At 39.6% G+C, this 16,411-nt stretch overlaps 2 protein-coding genes across 2 annotated transcripts; both read left to right on the plus strand.

Moving 5' to 3' along the window:
* The first annotated feature begins 964 nt into the window (after positions 1–964).
* Positions 965–4,734, plus strand: LOC134877650 (tubulin alpha chain-like). Its single transcript, XM_063903236.1, has 4 exons — positions 965–1,116; positions 2,739–2,961; positions 3,250–3,398; positions 3,501–4,734. Exons 1-4 carry the CDS (start codon positions 1,114–1,116, stop codon positions 4,473–4,475), a joined length of 1,350 nt encoding a protein of 449 aa, XP_063759306.1. The 5' UTR covers positions 965–1,113; the 3' UTR covers positions 4,476–4,734.
* A 3,143-nt stretch (positions 4,735–7,877) lies between these two features.
* Positions 7,878–11,943, plus strand: LOC134877651 (tubulin alpha chain-like). Its single transcript, XM_063903237.1, has 4 exons — positions 7,878–7,897; positions 9,939–10,161; positions 10,450–10,598; positions 10,701–11,943. The coding sequence occupies exons 1-4, from the start codon at positions 7,895–7,897 to the stop codon at positions 11,673–11,675; spliced, it is 1,350 nt and encodes a 449-aa protein (XP_063759307.1). The 5' UTR covers positions 7,878–7,894; the 3' UTR covers positions 11,676–11,943.
* The last annotated feature ends 4,468 nt before the right edge of the window (positions 11,944–16,411 follow it).

Consider the following 16,411-nt stretch of genomic DNA (forward strand, 5'->3'; position numbering starts at 1 on the left):
AAGACAAGAAAGTAGAAAACAAAGAATATATAGAGAAAATACTCCTGCTCAAATTCAATGATTGAGACATCTACTATACCCTTAACACGTGCCACTTTTTACTAACAAATATCAAGCCCTTTAATAATCTGTAAAAGTCATGTAACTGGTAAGGGAGATTCAGAAGAACTCTGTGTCAAGTTATTACTTTGTCAGTGTGTAACACAACCCATCCCTTGGTTAACTAACTGCATAGTTAATGCTGCATAAACTCCGGTCACCTCCTTGATAAGCACTTAACATTTAAGCTTGACTTACTCCACACAGCATGAGCAATGCCTTACATAAAACAGATACCTCAGGATTAAACCAGGAGTCTTTAGTGGTGCTAGGAATAGGTTTCAGTCTGTTTTTAATTAATAGCTTTGTGCTAAAACAGGTGAGTTCAGGTTTCACTTTATTAAGACATTCATTAAAATGAATAAGAGAGAGAGAGAGCCTGCTTCCTTGTTTGAGTCATGCTGCCTTCAGGTGCTTCTCATTCATTCGCCCTCCGAAGTTAAGAGATCAGATATAACACTGTTTCTTGTATTTTAATACCTTTCAGGTTAAAAATACAATGAAAACAAACTTGTAGGAGTAGTGTAAGCTTTCAGCTTTATATAAATGAAGTAGCAAAGAGCAAATATTTAGTTTGTGTGTTTTTTAGATTAGAAAAAACGAATTCAACCCTGTGTGTGATATGTTCATGCCTTTTCCAATTCAGGGCGAAATAAATAGAATCCTAAAATGTTTGCATGTGGTAAATATATAATATACTTTTTTAGATGATGAAACCATAATAACGGATCTTAATTCAAACGTTTCTGTACTTTCAATTGAACGCAAATGAAAAACCTTTCAGGTGACGCAGCTAAACCGTAGGAACGGAATGTTTCGAGCCGTACCTGAATGCAGCACTTGCCCAACGTTCGCTCCCGCGGAAGGACAATCGAACCGCCACTGTGGCCCCGCCCCCTAGAAACATATAAAAATTAGCTAGCTCCTTTCCTCTATTCACTACTGCCTCAGTGCCTTCAACAACCCATTCTTCAAAATCGGAAAGAAGCAGAGGAAAAAAAAACAACTTTAAAAATGGTGAGTAATGACGAAAAAATAATTATAAAAATAATAACATTAACGGTAATTTGATTGTTTTCGTTTAATATACTACTTATGTGCGTAAAGTGAGGTGGCTCGAGGCCAAACCGTTGTTGCATTTTGAATCTTAACGGTCAAAGTCGGCTGTTAAACCGTAACTTTCATTGCTTAAAACTACAGTCAAAGATACTGTATCGATATCTGGGCTAAAAAAAATATCAGTTTATTAGGAATACAAGAATATATTATAAAACGGCTTGCGGAAAACTGTGTTCCCATCTTTGTAAATTGGTGGACATGAGGCGGGGCATTGCTGTAAGCCGACGAGCTAGAAGACTCCATCCGATAACGAGCTGTCAGTGAACGTTACACAAAGGTAGGGCTTTGCAGCAGGGAGTAGAGTGCCCCCCTCCACCTCCTCCCTGTTGCTCGGTTAGGGAGGAGCAGACAGCAGAGTGAATCAGGAACACCTAACCCAGCACAGAGTCAACAGGCTAGGGATTATAACATAACCCCGCCCGAAACACAATTTCAAGGTGTAAGGGTTTTTATTATCGTATGCTCAGTAGTTACAGTGTAGTTATGGCAATGAGAAACTTAGGTCCCGGGCTCCTCCAACAATGCAACATATTATATATATAGGACATCACACAAAAAAACACAAATAGTGCAATATGAAACAGAGTAGGATAAATTAGAATAGTGCATGTTATGTTTCTAGACCAGTCTAAAAGAAGTGCAGATGAAACTAAATACATGTAGCAAAAAACAATAGCTAAATTAGGCAGTAAATGTTGAAAATGACCAAGTTAATGCAGGATTCTAAATAGAATTAAATATACAACAGAATGTAAGGTTAAATATTGTACAGTGAAATCCAATTAAGTACATTTGAGTATTTGAGACTAAGTGATAACTATTAAGATCATAAATTAAATAAATTGTGAGATGCAACCAGATAAATATTTTGGGTTATGGAGGCACTTTACAGAGCTCAGGCGTTTAGCAGTCTTATTGCCTGTGGGATGAAACTGTCCCTGAGTCTGGGGTTTAGTTCTGATGCTGCGATACCGCCTGCCAGACGGCAGCAGACAGAACACTTTGTTGCTGGGGTGATGGGGGTCTTTTATAATCCTGTGGGCTTTCTCCCTGAGCCGCTGGGAGTAGAGGTTCTCCATGGTTGGCAGCTCCGTCCTGGTGATGTGCTGTCCAGTTTTCACCACCCTCTGTAGAGCCTTATGGCTGAGGACGGTGCAACTGCCGTACCAGGCCGTGATGCAGCCGGTCAGGATACTCTCTATGCTGCACCTGTAGAAGTTGCAGAGTATCCTGGAGTCTATTTAAAAGGGACTGGGTTTTTAGGAAACTCTTGTCCAGTAACCCGGCCATATTGTAATGTCCCCCTCCCTCCCAACCTCTTTTAAGTGTATCCCTGTGATTATATCTATAGTGTAAATAGCGTTGTTAACGGGTTCATTTAATTGCGATAAATCACAGTTTTGAAAATGAATCAAGTTACGTTATATTTGTCGAATTGACAGATTGAAACTTTGTATGAAGTGATGCTGTAGTACTTGTATAAGGATATTGTGACTAACTGTTGTGTCCCTCCTCCACAGCGTGAGTGTATCTCTATGCATGTCGGCCAGGCCGGAGTCCAGATGGGCAATGCCTGCTGGGAGCTCTACTGTCTGGAGCACGGCATCCAGCCTGACGGTCAGATGCCGAGTGACAAGACCATCGGAGGAGGAGACGACTCCTTCAACACTTTCTTTAGTGAGACTGGAGCAGGCAAACATGTTCCCAGAGCCGTCTTTGTGGACCTGGAGCCCACAGTAATCGGTAAGGATACAAATATTTTTATTTAGGAGTGAAATAGTATTTTTGAAGTAGACCGGTCAGATGGGTAGATATACTTTATGAATCCCAAATTGGGAAATTATTTTGTTGCAGCAGCAAGGCATTAAAATATCAAAATGTGGAATAATGTATAAGCATCATAAAGTAAAAACAAACAGTAAATATAAACATACCTACAGTAGAAAAGACATGTATCAAAAGTAATACACAATATACAAATCAGGATTATTCTGGTTCCATACCCATCACTATACCCGTGTTGTTCCTCAGATGAAGTCCGTACAGGAACCTACCGCCAGCTCTTCCACCCAGAGCAGCTGATCACCGGCAAGGAGGACGCTGCCAACAACTACGCCCGCGGTCACTATACCGTCGGCAAGGAGATCATCGACCTGGTGCTGGACCGGACTCGCAAACTGGTGCGCTCTTGATCTCATTACATGTTGAAAGTGAAGCCTTTAAAATACTAAATACTTTAATTGATGGCAGAACATTTAAAACCTTTATTCTTTATATTCCAGGCTGACCAGTGCACAGGGCTCCAGGGTTTCCTCATCTTCCACTCCTTCGGAGGAGGAACCGGCTCTGGCTTCACCTCCCTCCTGATGGAACGCCTCTCTGTCGACTACGGCAAGAAGTCCAAGCTTGAGTTTGCAGTTTACCCCGCCCCCCAAGTGTCCACCGCTGTGGTAGAGCCCTACAACTCCATCCTGACAACCCACACCACCCTGGAGCACTCTGACTGTGCCTTCATGGTTGACAACGAGGCCATTTACGACATCTGCCGCAGGAACCTGGACATCGAGCGTCCCACCTACACCAACCTCAACAGGCTGATCGGACAGATCGTCTCCTCCATCACCGCCTCCCTGCGCTTCGATGGTGCCTTGAATGTGGATCTGACCGAGTTCCAGACCAACTTGGTGCCCTATCCCCGTATCCACTTCCCTCTGGCCACCTACGCCCCAGTTATCTCCGCAGAGAAGGCCTACCACGAGCAGCTGTCGGTGGCTGACATCACCAACGCCTGTTTCGAGCCAGCCAACCAGATGGTGAAATGCGACCCCCGCCACGGCAAGTACATGGCCTGCTGCCTCCTGTACCGTGGCGATGTGGTGCCTAAAGATGTCAACTCTGCCATCGCCACCATCAAAACCAAGCGCACCATCCAGTTTGTGGACTGGTGTCCCACAGGCTTCAAAGTGGGCATCAACTACCAGCCCCCCACTGTGGTTCCTGGAGGAGACCTGGCCAAGGTGCAGAGGGCCGTGTGCATGCTGAGCAACACCACCGCCATCGCAGAGGCCTGGGCTCGCCTGGACCACAAGTTCGACCTGATGTACGCCAAGAGGGCCTTCGTCCACTGGTACGTTGGAGAGGGGATGGAGGAGGGAGAGTTCTCTGAGGCAAGAGAGGATATGGCCGCCCTGGAGAAGGATTATGAGGAGGTGGGCACCGACAGCGTTGGGGAGGAGGAGGAAGGAGAAGAGTACTAAGTCTCTGAAACATCTTGGCCCCTCCATTTCCCAACTTCAGCTCTTTTCAAAACAACCACACACACACACACACACACACACACATTGAAACAGCAGATGTTATCCTAGTGTTTTGGCTAGGTTCCCAAAAAAAAAATCACTCCAGGGTTCAGCAGTTGCCTCTGGGGACATAAAAAAAGAAGTGAATTGTTCTGTTTTCCTTTGAGTAACGTTACTGCATTGATAAAAACCAATAAAGTTCAAACCGGTTCCGACATGACGTCTGCCTCTCGTCTTGATTGAATGACTTCATATGAAGGTGAATGTGACTTCAAACTCTTATTGAACCTCAAGGAACATTTAGATTGAAGTGTGTGTATATGTTAGTGCAGCAGTTAAAGGTCTACCAGCTTTAGATGCTTTAAACTAGTGAAACACAAAATATTAAAACAGCATTCAATCAGTGGTTGCAGAAGTACTCTGATTTTTTTAACAACTAAAAGCGTCGATATTAGATTGTGTAAATACTCAAGTTTGTTGTAAAAGTCAAATCAAAACGTACTTCAAGTAACAAAAGTAAAAAGCTGAACCGTCCCGTTCACAAAACCTTTATATGAAATGACTGGATAATGACTTGATGTCTCTTAGAGTAAAAAACGCAATATTCTTCTACATTTTTTGATTGACATTTGAAATATAAACACTATGAGTCACAATAAATCTAAAGGAGGACATTAATATGAGGAATATTTAGACGCCATTAGACAGTCATTTGGATTTATTCCAGGCGGATTTGTTCTGCCCTGTATTAGAAACCTGATTTTGAATCCACAGCAGTTGCACAGTTCAGACAGCAGATGGCGACAACGGTCCATTTCTACCGTTGTCAGGCAAAAGTGAAATAGTTCTTTTGACTTGAGATTAAAGTCAGAGGTCATAATTCTGAGATATTCACTCGTGGCTCTGGTCCTCTTCCACAGATGTGAATTTGCTTCCTTTGATGTTACAATAATTTGATTTAATGTCTACTTTTTGCAAACTTTCATTCATTTATTTATTTGTATTACTTAATGTTTGTTTTATTCTCTTTGCTTCAAAACTTGTCTTTTTGCTGGTTTTTAGTTCATTTAATATTCTGTATTTAAAGGTTTCTGTTTTTATGGGAAAACAATTTGCTTGAAAGATGCAAAATAAATAAGCCATTCTACATTAAGAGTTCTACTACCAATACTACTACTACTACTAATAATAATAATATTAATAAGAATAATAGGAATAATATCAATTAAAAAACTTAAATAAATATAAATAGCAGTAAAATAATAAAAAATAATAATTGACTAAATAATTCAACATAAATATCAGTAAAAATATGAATGAATAATTGACTAAGTAAATGAATATTAATAACAGTAAATATGGATAAATAATAATAATTAGCAAACATGAATAAAAATGATAAAGAATAAAAACAATAAAATAATCCAATAATAACAAGAGATAACTACAGATAACAAAAAGTGAACAAAAGGAAAAAATAAAATAAAAATCGCTTTACTTTTTAACTTGAATAATAACAGTAATTATAGAGCAATAATTAACTAAATAAATATTATTAGCAGTTAAACATTTTGAACAAATAATAGTAATCATTTTTGAAATAATTCTCTTAATTAATAAAAAAATGAACAGCAAAATATGGATAAACAATACAAACAATAATCATTTGTAAAAATGTATAATAATAATAACAGTAAAAATATTATTGATAAAGAATAAACACAATAAAATAATCCATTAAATAACAAGAGACAACAAAAGGAATAAATACAATTATAATAAAAGTAATAAATGCATATAATGCTTTTTTAATTCAATAATATTTTAACTCCAATACTTACTTACTTTTATTCGAGCACCATATTTAAGACAGGATCTTGACTTGAAACAGAATAGTGTACACTGTGGTATTGCATACAACACTACCTTTAGAGGGTACTTACAGTGACAAGAGACATGTCTTTGCAAATGACTACAGTATTTAATCATTTGCATGTAAATTATAAATTGGAAATCAATACGGTGTGTTTAAGAATCAACAGATTCAACATCAAAACATTATCATGTGAGAGTGGTTCAGAGATGATTCCTGAAACCTGGATATGAGTTAGCAGTGGGGCCTTCTAGGTTCCCTCGTCTTGAAGTCCATGGTTTTTTGAACGTGTTTATGATTGGATGCCGGAAATAAGTGTTTCTGTTTGATAAGATATACAATAAGTCAGTAAATACTCTCCTGGTGAATGTCTGAAGCTTTTATGTGTCATATAAAATGGCAGTTGCTAACAAGTGTATAAATAAGACGACTAGCTAAACATTAGCCGCCTTTAGCTTAGCGGTGGTGACATGAAGTCATGTGACCATGATGCAGTTCCTTTATAGCCTAACGTTAGCTTTTTACTTCTGCCAATTGCATTTATGTTTCAAATGTAATGAAAGAAAAACTCATTTTTTTTAGAGAAAATACTCCTGCTCAAATTCAATGATTGACACATCTACTATACCCTTAACAGGTGCCACTTTTTACTAACAAATATCAAGCCCTTTAATAATCTGTAAAAGTCATGTAACTGGTAAGGGAGATTCAGAGGAATTCAGTGTCAAGTTATTACTTTGTAACACAACCCATCCCTTGGTTAACTAACTGCATAGTTAATGCTGCATAAACTCCTGTCACCTCCTTGATAAGCACTTAACATTTAAGCTTGACTTACTCCACACAGCATGAGCAATGCCTTACATAAAACAGATACCTCAGGATTAAACCAGGAGTCTTTAGTGGTGCTAGGAATAGGTTTCAGTCTGTTTTTAATTAATAGCTTTGTGCTAAAACAGGTGAGTTCAGGTTTCACTTTATTAAGACATTCATTAAAATGAATAAGAGAGAGAGAGAGCCTGCTTCCTTGTTTGAGTCATGCTGCCTTCAGGTGCTTCTCATTCATTCGCCCTCCGAAGTTAAGAGATCAGATATAACAATGTTTGGTGTTAATCTTTCAGGTAAAAAAAAATACAATGAAAACAAACTTATAGGAGTAGTGTAAGCTTTCAGCTATATATAAATTAAGTAGCAAAGAGCAAATGTTTACTTTGTGTTTTGTTTCGATTAGAAAAAAACTAATTTAACTCTATATGTGTGATATTTTCATTCCAAATAAAACTCCTTTCTTTCAGGTGACGCAGTTTAACCGCAGGATTGGAATATTTCGAGCCGTGCCTGAGTACAGCACTGCCGTGTCTCACTGTGACAGGCCATTTCGAACCGCCACTGTGGCCCCGCCCCCTCAAAAATTATAAATATAGCTAGCTCCTCTCCTCTTTTCACTACTGCCTTCAACCACCCGTGCTAAAAGTCGAGCAAAAGCAGAGGAAAAAATATTTTCAAAATGGTGAGTAATGACAAAAAATAATTATAAAAATAATATTTACGGTAAATTTGATTGTTTTCGTTTAATATCCCGCTTATGTGCTAAAGTGAGGTAGGTCGAAGCCAAAACCTTGGGGCATTTTGAATCCTAACGGTCAAATCGGCTGTTAAACCGTTACTTTCATCTCTTAAAACTACAGTAAAAAAACTATCGATATATGGGCTAAAAAAATATCAGTTTATTAGGAATAGAAGAATATATTATAAAACGGCTTGCGGAAAACTGTGTTCCCATCTTTGTAAGGTAAATATATCATACTTTTTAGACGACTAAACCATCATAACGGCTCTAAATTAAAAAGTTGCTGGACTTTCAATTGAACACAAATGAAAAACCTTTATTTTAGGTGACGCAGCTAAATTGTAGGTTCGGAATATTTCGATCGGTCATGTTTCGATGGCCAGCTTTTGCTCGCGCGGGAAGAACATTTCGAACCGCCGCTGTGGCCCCGCCCCCTCAAAAATGATAGCTATAGCTAGCTCCTCTCTTTTCACTACTGCCTTCAACAACCCATTCTTCAAAGTCGGAAAAATTCCTTCAAAAATGTTGAGTAATGACAAAAAGATAATTATAAAAACTGTAACTTTCATCTCTTAAAACTACAGGGCTAAACAAATATATCAGTTTATTAGGAATAGAAGAATATATTACAAAATGGCTTTCGGAAAACTGTGTTCCCATCTTTGTAAATTGGCGGGAATTGCTGTAAACCGGCGAGCTAGAAGACTCCATCCGATAACGAGCTGTCAGTGAACGTTACACAAAGGTAGGGCTTTGCAGCAGGGAGTACAGCCCCCCCTCCACCTCCCTCCCTGTTGCTCGGTTAGGGAGGAGCAGACAGCAGAGTGAATCAGGAACACCTAACCCAGCACAGAGTCAACAGGCTAGGGATTATAACATAACCCCGCCCGAAACACAATTTCAAGGTGTAAGGGTTTTTATTATCGTATGCACAGTAGTTACAGTGTAGTTATGGCAATGAGAACTGTTGGCTCCTCCAACAATGCAACATATTATATATATAGGACATCAAACAAAAAAACACAAATAGTGCAATATGAAACAGAGTAGGATACATTAGAATAGTGCATGTTATGTTTCTAGACCAGTCTAAAAGAAGTGCAGATGAAACTAAATACATGTAGCAAAAAACAATAGCTAAATTAGGCAGTAAATGTTGAAAATGACCAAGTTAATGCAGGATTCTAAATAGAATTAAATATACAACAGAATGTAAGGTTAAATATTGTACAGTGAAATCCAATTAAGTACATTTGAGTATTTGAGACTAAGTGATAACTATTAAGATCATAAATTAAATAAATTGTGAGATGCAACCAGATAAATATTTTGGGTTATGGAGGCACTTTACAGAGCTCAGGCGTTTAGCAGTCTTATTGCCTGTGGGATGAAACTGTCCCTGAGTCTGGGTTTAGTTCTGATGCTGCGATACCGCCTGCCAGACGGCAGCAGACAGAACACTTTGTTGCTGGGGTGATGGGGGTCTTTTATAATCCTGTGGGCTTTCTCCCTGAGCCGCTGGGAGTAGAGGTTCTCCATGGTTGGCAGCTCCGTCCTGGTGATGTGCTGTCCAGTTTTCACCACCCTCTGTAGAGCCTTATGGCTGAGGACGGTGCAACTGCCGTACCAGGCCGTGATGCAGCCGGTCAGGATACTCTCTATGCTGCACCTGTAGAAGTTGCAGAGTATCCTGGAGTCTATGTAAAAGGGACTGGGTTTTTAGGAAACTCTTGTCCAGTAACCCGGCCATATTGTAATGTCCCCCCTCCCTCCCAACCTCTTTTAAATGTATCCCTGTGATTATATCTATAGTGTAAATAGCGTTGTGAACGGGTTCATTTAATTGCGATAAATCACAGTTTTGAAAATGAATCAAGTTACGTTATATTTGTCGAATTGACAGATTGAAACTTTGTATGAAGTGATGCTGTAGTACTTGTATAAGGATATTGTGACTAACTGTTGTGTCCCTCCTCCACAGCGTGAGTGTATCTCTATGCATGTCGGCCAGGCCGGAGTCCAGATGGGCAATGCCTGCTGGGAGCTCTACTGTCTGGAGCACGGCATCCAGCCTGACGGTCAGATGCCGAGTGACAAGACCATCGGAGGAGGAGACGACTCCTTCAACACTTTCTTTAGTGAGACTGGAGCAGGCAAACATGTTCCCAGAGCCGTCTTTGTGGACCTGGAGCCCACAGTAATCGGTAAGGATACAAATATTTTTATTTAGGAGTGAAATAGTATTTTTGAAGTAGACCGGTCAGATGGGTAGATATACTTTATTAATCCCAAATTGGGAAATTATTTTGTTGCAGCAGCAAGGCATTAAAATATCAAAATGTGGAATAATGTATAAGCATCATAAAGTAAAAACAAACAGTAAATATAAACATACCTACAGTAGAAAAGACATGTATCAAAAGTAATACACAATATACAAATCAGGATTATTCTGGTTCCATACCCATCACTGTACCCGTGTTGTTCCTCAGATGAAGTCCGTACAGGAACCTACCGCCAGCTCTTCCACCCAGAGCAGCTGATCACCGGCAAGGAGGACGCTGCCAACAACTACGCCCGCGGTCACTATACCGTCGGCAAGGAGATCATCGACCTGGTGCTGGACCGGACTCGCAAACTGGTGCGCTCTTGATCTCATTACATGTTGAAAGTGAAGCCTTTAAAATACTAAATACTTTAATTGATGGCAGAACATTTAAAACCTTTATTCTTTATATTCCAGGCTGACCAGTGCACAGGGCTCCAGGGTTTCCTCATCTTCCACTCCTTCGGAGGAGGAACCGGCTCTGGCTTCACCTCCCTCCTGATGGAACGCCTCTCTGTCGACTACGGCAAGAAGTCCAAGCTTGAGTTTGCAGTTTACCCCGCCCCCCAAGTGTCCACCGCTGTGGTAGAGCCCTACAACTCCATCCTGACAACCCACACCACCCTGGAGCACTCTGACTGTGCCTTCATGGTTGACAACGAGGCCATTTACGACATCTGCCGCAGGAACCTGGACATCGAGCGTCCCACCTACACCAACCTCAACAGGCTGATCGGACAGATCGTCTCCTCCATCACCGCCTCCCTGCGCTTCGATGGTGCCTTGAATGTGGATCTGACCGAGTTCCAGACCAACTTGGTGCCCTATCCCCGTATCCACTTCCCTCTGGCCACCTACGCCCCAGTTATCTCCGCAGAGAAGGCCTACCACGAGCAGCTGTCGGTGGCTGACATCACCAACGCCTGTTTCGAGCCAGCCAACCAGATGGTGAAATGCGACCCCCGCCACGGCAAGTACATGGCCTGCTGCCTCCTGTACCGTGGCGATGTGGTGCCTAAAGATGTCAACTCTGCCATCGCCACCATCAAAACCAAGCGCACCATCCAGTTTGTGGACTGGTGTCCCACAGGCTTCAAAGTGGGCATCAACTACCAGCCCCCCACTGTGGTTCCTGGAGGAGACCTGGCCAAGGTGCAGAGGGCCGTGTGCATGCTGAGCAACACCACCGCCATCGCAGAGGCCTGGGCTCGCCTGGACCACAAGTTCGACCTGATGTACGCCAAGAGGGCCTTCGTCCACTGGTACGTTGGAGAGGGGATGGAGGAGGGAGAGTTCTCTGAGGCAAGAGAGGATATGGCCGCCCTGGAGAAGGATTATGAGGAGGTGGGCACCGACAGCGTTGGGGAGGAGGAGGAAGGAGAAGAGTACTAAGTCTCTGAAACATCTTGGCCCCTCCATTTCCCAACTTCAGCTCTTTTCAAACAACCACACACACACACACACACACACACACACACACACACATTGAAACAACAGATGTTATCCTAGTGTTTTGGCTAGGTTCCACAAAAAAAAATCACTCCAGGGTTCAGCAGTTGCCTCTGGGGACATAAAAAAAGAAGTGAATTGTTCTGTTTTCCTTTGAGTAACGTTACTGCATTGATAAAAACCAATAAAGTTCAAACCGGTTCCGACATGACGTCTGCCTCTCGTCTTGATTGAATGACTTCATATGAAGGTGAATGTGACTTCAAACTCTTATTGAACCTCAAGGAACATTTAGATTGAAGTGTGTGTATATGTTAGTGCAGCAGTTAAAGGTCTACCAGCTTTAGATGCTTTAAACTAGTGAAACACAAAATATTAAAACAGCATTCAATCAGTGGTTGCAGAAGTACTCTGATTTTTTTAACAACTAAAAGCGTCGATATTAGATTGTGTAAATACTCAAGTTTGTTGTAAAAGTCAAATCAAAACGTACTTCAAGTAACAAAAGTAAAAAGCTGAACCGTCCCGTTCACAAAACCTTTATATGAAATGACTGGATAATGACTTGATGTCTCTTAGAGTAAAAAATGCAATATTCTTCTACATTTTTTGATTGACATTTGAAATATAAACACTATGAGTCACAATAAATCTAAAGGAGGACATTAATATGGAATATTTAGACGCCATTAGACAGTCATTTGGATTTATTCCAGGCGGATTTGTTCTGCCCTGTATTAGAAACCTGATTTTGAATCCACAGCAGTTGCACAGTTCAGACAGCAGATGGCGACAACGGTCCATTTCTACCGTTGTCAGGCAAAAGTGAAATAGTTCTTTTGACTTGAGATTAAAGTCAGAGGTCATAATTCTGAGATATTCACTCGTGGCTCTGGTCCTCTTCCACAGATGTGAATTTGCTTCCTTTGATGTTACAATAATTTGATTTAATAGTATCATTAGGCCATTTTTTTTAGGTCAGGGAACGTGGAAACAGTGCCAGAGACATTGAAAATGAATGACATCAATCAGAATTCAAATCCAAAATCCTTTATACATCCCATATTGAGGGAATGTACTAACACATATAGAAGTAGCAGCATTATTAAAATAAGTAGATAAGTAAAAGTAATACATCAGCTGTCAATATAATCAGAAGTAATAAAGTAGATGAAGCTGCCTTTAAAGAAAGCATGTTTTAAATATTGGGGAAAGATCCTCTGCTGATGCGCTGAAATCTACAACCATTTGCATATCACAGAGGAAAGAGGATAGGATGGGTGGTGCTGCTCCCCCCTCCATTTTAATATCCTGTTTCTGTGTGACACCTCAGTGTGCAGTGATAGGACTTACAGTATATAATAATAACTAGTACATTTTTACAGTACCAAACTTAAGCCTTATTTTCACAGTCATTGTTTCACTCCACTACATGTTATAGACCAATGTTTAGTTTTTGCAAACTTTCATTCAGTTATTTATTTGTATTACTTAATGTTTGTTTTATTCTCTTTGCTTCAAAACTTGTCTTTTTGCTGGTTTTTAGTTCATTTAATATTCTGTATTTAAAGGTTTCTGTTTTTATGGGAAAACAATTTGCTTGAAAGATGCAAAATAAATAAGCCATTCTACATTAAGACCTCTACTACCATACTACTACTACTACTACTACCAATACTAATAATATTAATAATAATTAAAAAACTAAATAAAAAATAATAAAAAGTTACTAATAATTTACTAAATAATACATAGCAGTAAAAAAATGTTAATTAATAATTACAATAATTTATTAAGATAATTAATAATAATAACAGTACAAATATTTAATAATAAATAATTATAATTTACTGAATAAATGAATATTAATAACAGTAAATATGGATAAATAATAATAATTAGCAAACATGAATAAAAATGATAAAGAATAAAAACAATAAAATAATCCAATAATAACAAGAGATAACTACAGATAACAAAAAGTGAACAAAAGGAAAAAATAAAATAAAAATCGCTTTACTTTTTAACTTGAATAATAACAGTAATTATAGAGCAATAATTAACTAAATAAATATTATTAGCAGTTAAACATTTTGAACAAATAATAGTAATCATTTTTGAAATAATTCTCTTAATTAATAAAAAAATGAACAGCAAAATATGGATAAACAATACAAACAATAATCATTTGTAAAAATGTATAATAATAATAACAGTAAAAATATTATTGATAAAGAATAAACACAATAAAATAATCCATTAAATAACAAGAGACAACAAAAGGAATAAATACAATTATAATAAAAGTAATAAATGCATAAAATGCTTTTTTTAATTCAATAATATTTTAACTCCAATACTTACTTTTATTCGAGCACCATATTTAAGACAGGATCTTGACTTGAAACAGAATATTGTACACTGTAGTATTGCTGTCTGGGTACTTCTTCACCTCTGATGAATTCATGTATGCAAACATTAAGTCAGGGCTACACACACACACACACACACACATTGAGGATCAAGTGTGTTTGCTGTTGGGGGAATTTATTCCATCTCCCCTTAGCCCCCCCGCCTGTGATTCTGCTGAGACTGCTTCCCTCTGATATCCTTTTATTGCCACGCCAGCAAAACACTCACTGGCAGGGAAGCTTGGCCTGTGTGTGTGTGTGTGTGTGTGTGTGTGTGTGTGTGTGTGTATAGAGTAGCCATAGGTCTTTTTCCCTGTGCTTGTCGAGGTTGTTTTTGTGCAGGTGTGTGAGCTCTGCAGGTGTGTGTGAAGGAGGGGACACAGAGCAGGGGGGGGGGCAATTTGTTCAGAAAAGGAGGCCTCCTGTGTTCCTGCGCTTACAGCTTTCTCTTATACTGAAAAATGTTGTTGCATTCTTATTTTCAATGAACTTAAAGGCTGTTATAAAGGACACAACAACATATAAAAGGATAAGAATATTGTCATCCAAAAAGTCATCTTTGCATATCGTGTCCTATCCTATCCTATCGTTTTATCTCTTGTTTTATCTGATCGATTGAAACATCCCATACCATACCGTACCGTACCGTACTGTATTGTACCGTATCGTACCTTACCGTACCTTACCGTAGGCCTACTGTATTGTATCGTACTGTACTTTATCGTACCGTACTGTATCTTACCGTATTGTAAAGTATCGTACCGTACTTTATCATACCATACTGTATCGTACAGTATTGTACCTCATCGTACCATACTGTACTTTATCGTACTGTACTTTATCTTACCATACTGTATCGTACAGTACTGTACCTCATCGTACCATACTGTACTTTATCGTACTGTACTTTATCGTACTGTACTTTATCTTACCGTACTGTATCGTATCTTATCGTACAGTACTGTATCGTACCATACTGTACTTTATCGTACTGTACTGTATCGTACCATAGTGTATCGCACTGTACTGTATCGTACCGTACTTTATCGTACCATAGTGTATCGCACTGTACTGTATTGTACCGTATCGTACCGTACTGTACTTTATCGTACCGTACTGTACTGTATCGTACCATACTGTATCGTACAGTATTGTAACGTATTGTACCATACTGTATCGTACCGTACTTTATCGTACCATAGTGTATCGCACTGTACCGTATCGTACCGTACTGTACTTTATCGTACCGTACTGTATCGTACAGTATTGTAACATACTGTATCGTACCGTACTTTATCGTACCATAGTGTATCGCACTGTACTGTACCTCATCGTACCGTACTGTACCGTACCGTACTGTATCGTACCGTATTGTACCGTACCATATCGTACCGTACTGTACCGTACCGTACTGTATCGTACCGTACTGTACCGTACCATACTGTATCGTACAGTATTGTACCTCATCGTACCGTACTGTACCGTACCATACTGTATAGTACCGTATTGTACCGTACCATATCGTACCGTACTGTATCGTACCATATCGTATCATTGTATCGCGTCGTTCGTATTCCTAATCATATTGTTTCATATCATATTGAATCCCATCATATCGTATCATTTGTTTCGTATCGTGTCTTTTTGTACCATATTGTTCCATAAGGCATACATTTTTAATCTCCTAGGAGAAAATCAGCCTTCACTGCTGTCGATATACATTTAAAGTTCAAAGACATACATGCAAAAACAGGATTTATCGTCTTGCACTATTGTGTATCTTTTTATATGAATTACATCGTATGCTGGAGATTAGACTTACGATTGTCGTTGCCATGCAGCTATTATGCATATGACAAATACATCCTATGTGAATCCTTTTGAATACAGCTGTGGAGCTTTGCAGCTCCATCTGTCCTGTCACTGAGCCCCCCACCCCCTCTTGCATGCAGTAGCCCCCTCCTCCAGCAGGGGGTGCCTGTCTGGCCTGTAATCTGGGTGAAAGGCAAAGAGAAACCACTGCTGACAGAAGGAGGCCAGAGCAGAATAATTGATCATGTTCAAATACAGCAGCTCCTGTTTCTGTGAGCTCTCCCACAGATTTGCATTTCAACCCCCCAACACATGCAAACACACACACACACACACACACACACACACACACACACACACACACACACACACACACACACACACTCAGTGGAGTCTGATTGACAGCAGATGGAAAGTTCTGATTGTGTCAGTGACTGACTTCTTGCTTTTTATGTT

Source organism: Eleginops maclovinus, chromosome 16, assembly GCF_036324505.1.
Source record: "Eleginops maclovinus isolate JMC-PN-2008 ecotype Puerto Natales chromosome 16, JC_Emac_rtc_rv5, whole genome shotgun sequence".
In the NCBI taxonomy this organism is placed as follows: Eukaryota; Metazoa; Chordata; class Actinopteri; order Perciformes; family Eleginopidae; genus Eleginops; species Eleginops maclovinus.

What these genes read in the sequence shown, in the direction of transcription:
- LOC134877650 (XM_063903236.1), top strand. An exon ending in CCTGGAGCCCACAGTAATCG is followed by an intron (nt 2,962 to 3,249) that starts GTAAGGATACAA and finishes GTTGTTCCTCAG; the next exon opens with ATGAAGTCCGTACAGGAACC. An exon ending in TGGACCGGACTCGCAAACTG is followed by an intron (nt 3,399 to 3,500) that starts GTGCGCTCTTGA and finishes TTTATATTCCAG; the next exon opens with GCTGACCAGTGCACAGGGCT.
- LOC134877651 (XM_063903237.1), top strand. An exon ending in CCTGGAGCCCACAGTAATCG is followed by an intron (nt 10,162 to 10,449) that starts GTAAGGATACAA and finishes GTTGTTCCTCAG; the next exon opens with ATGAAGTCCGTACAGGAACC. An exon ending in TGGACCGGACTCGCAAACTG is followed by an intron (nt 10,599 to 10,700) that starts GTGCGCTCTTGA and finishes TTTATATTCCAG; the next exon opens with GCTGACCAGTGCACAGGGCT.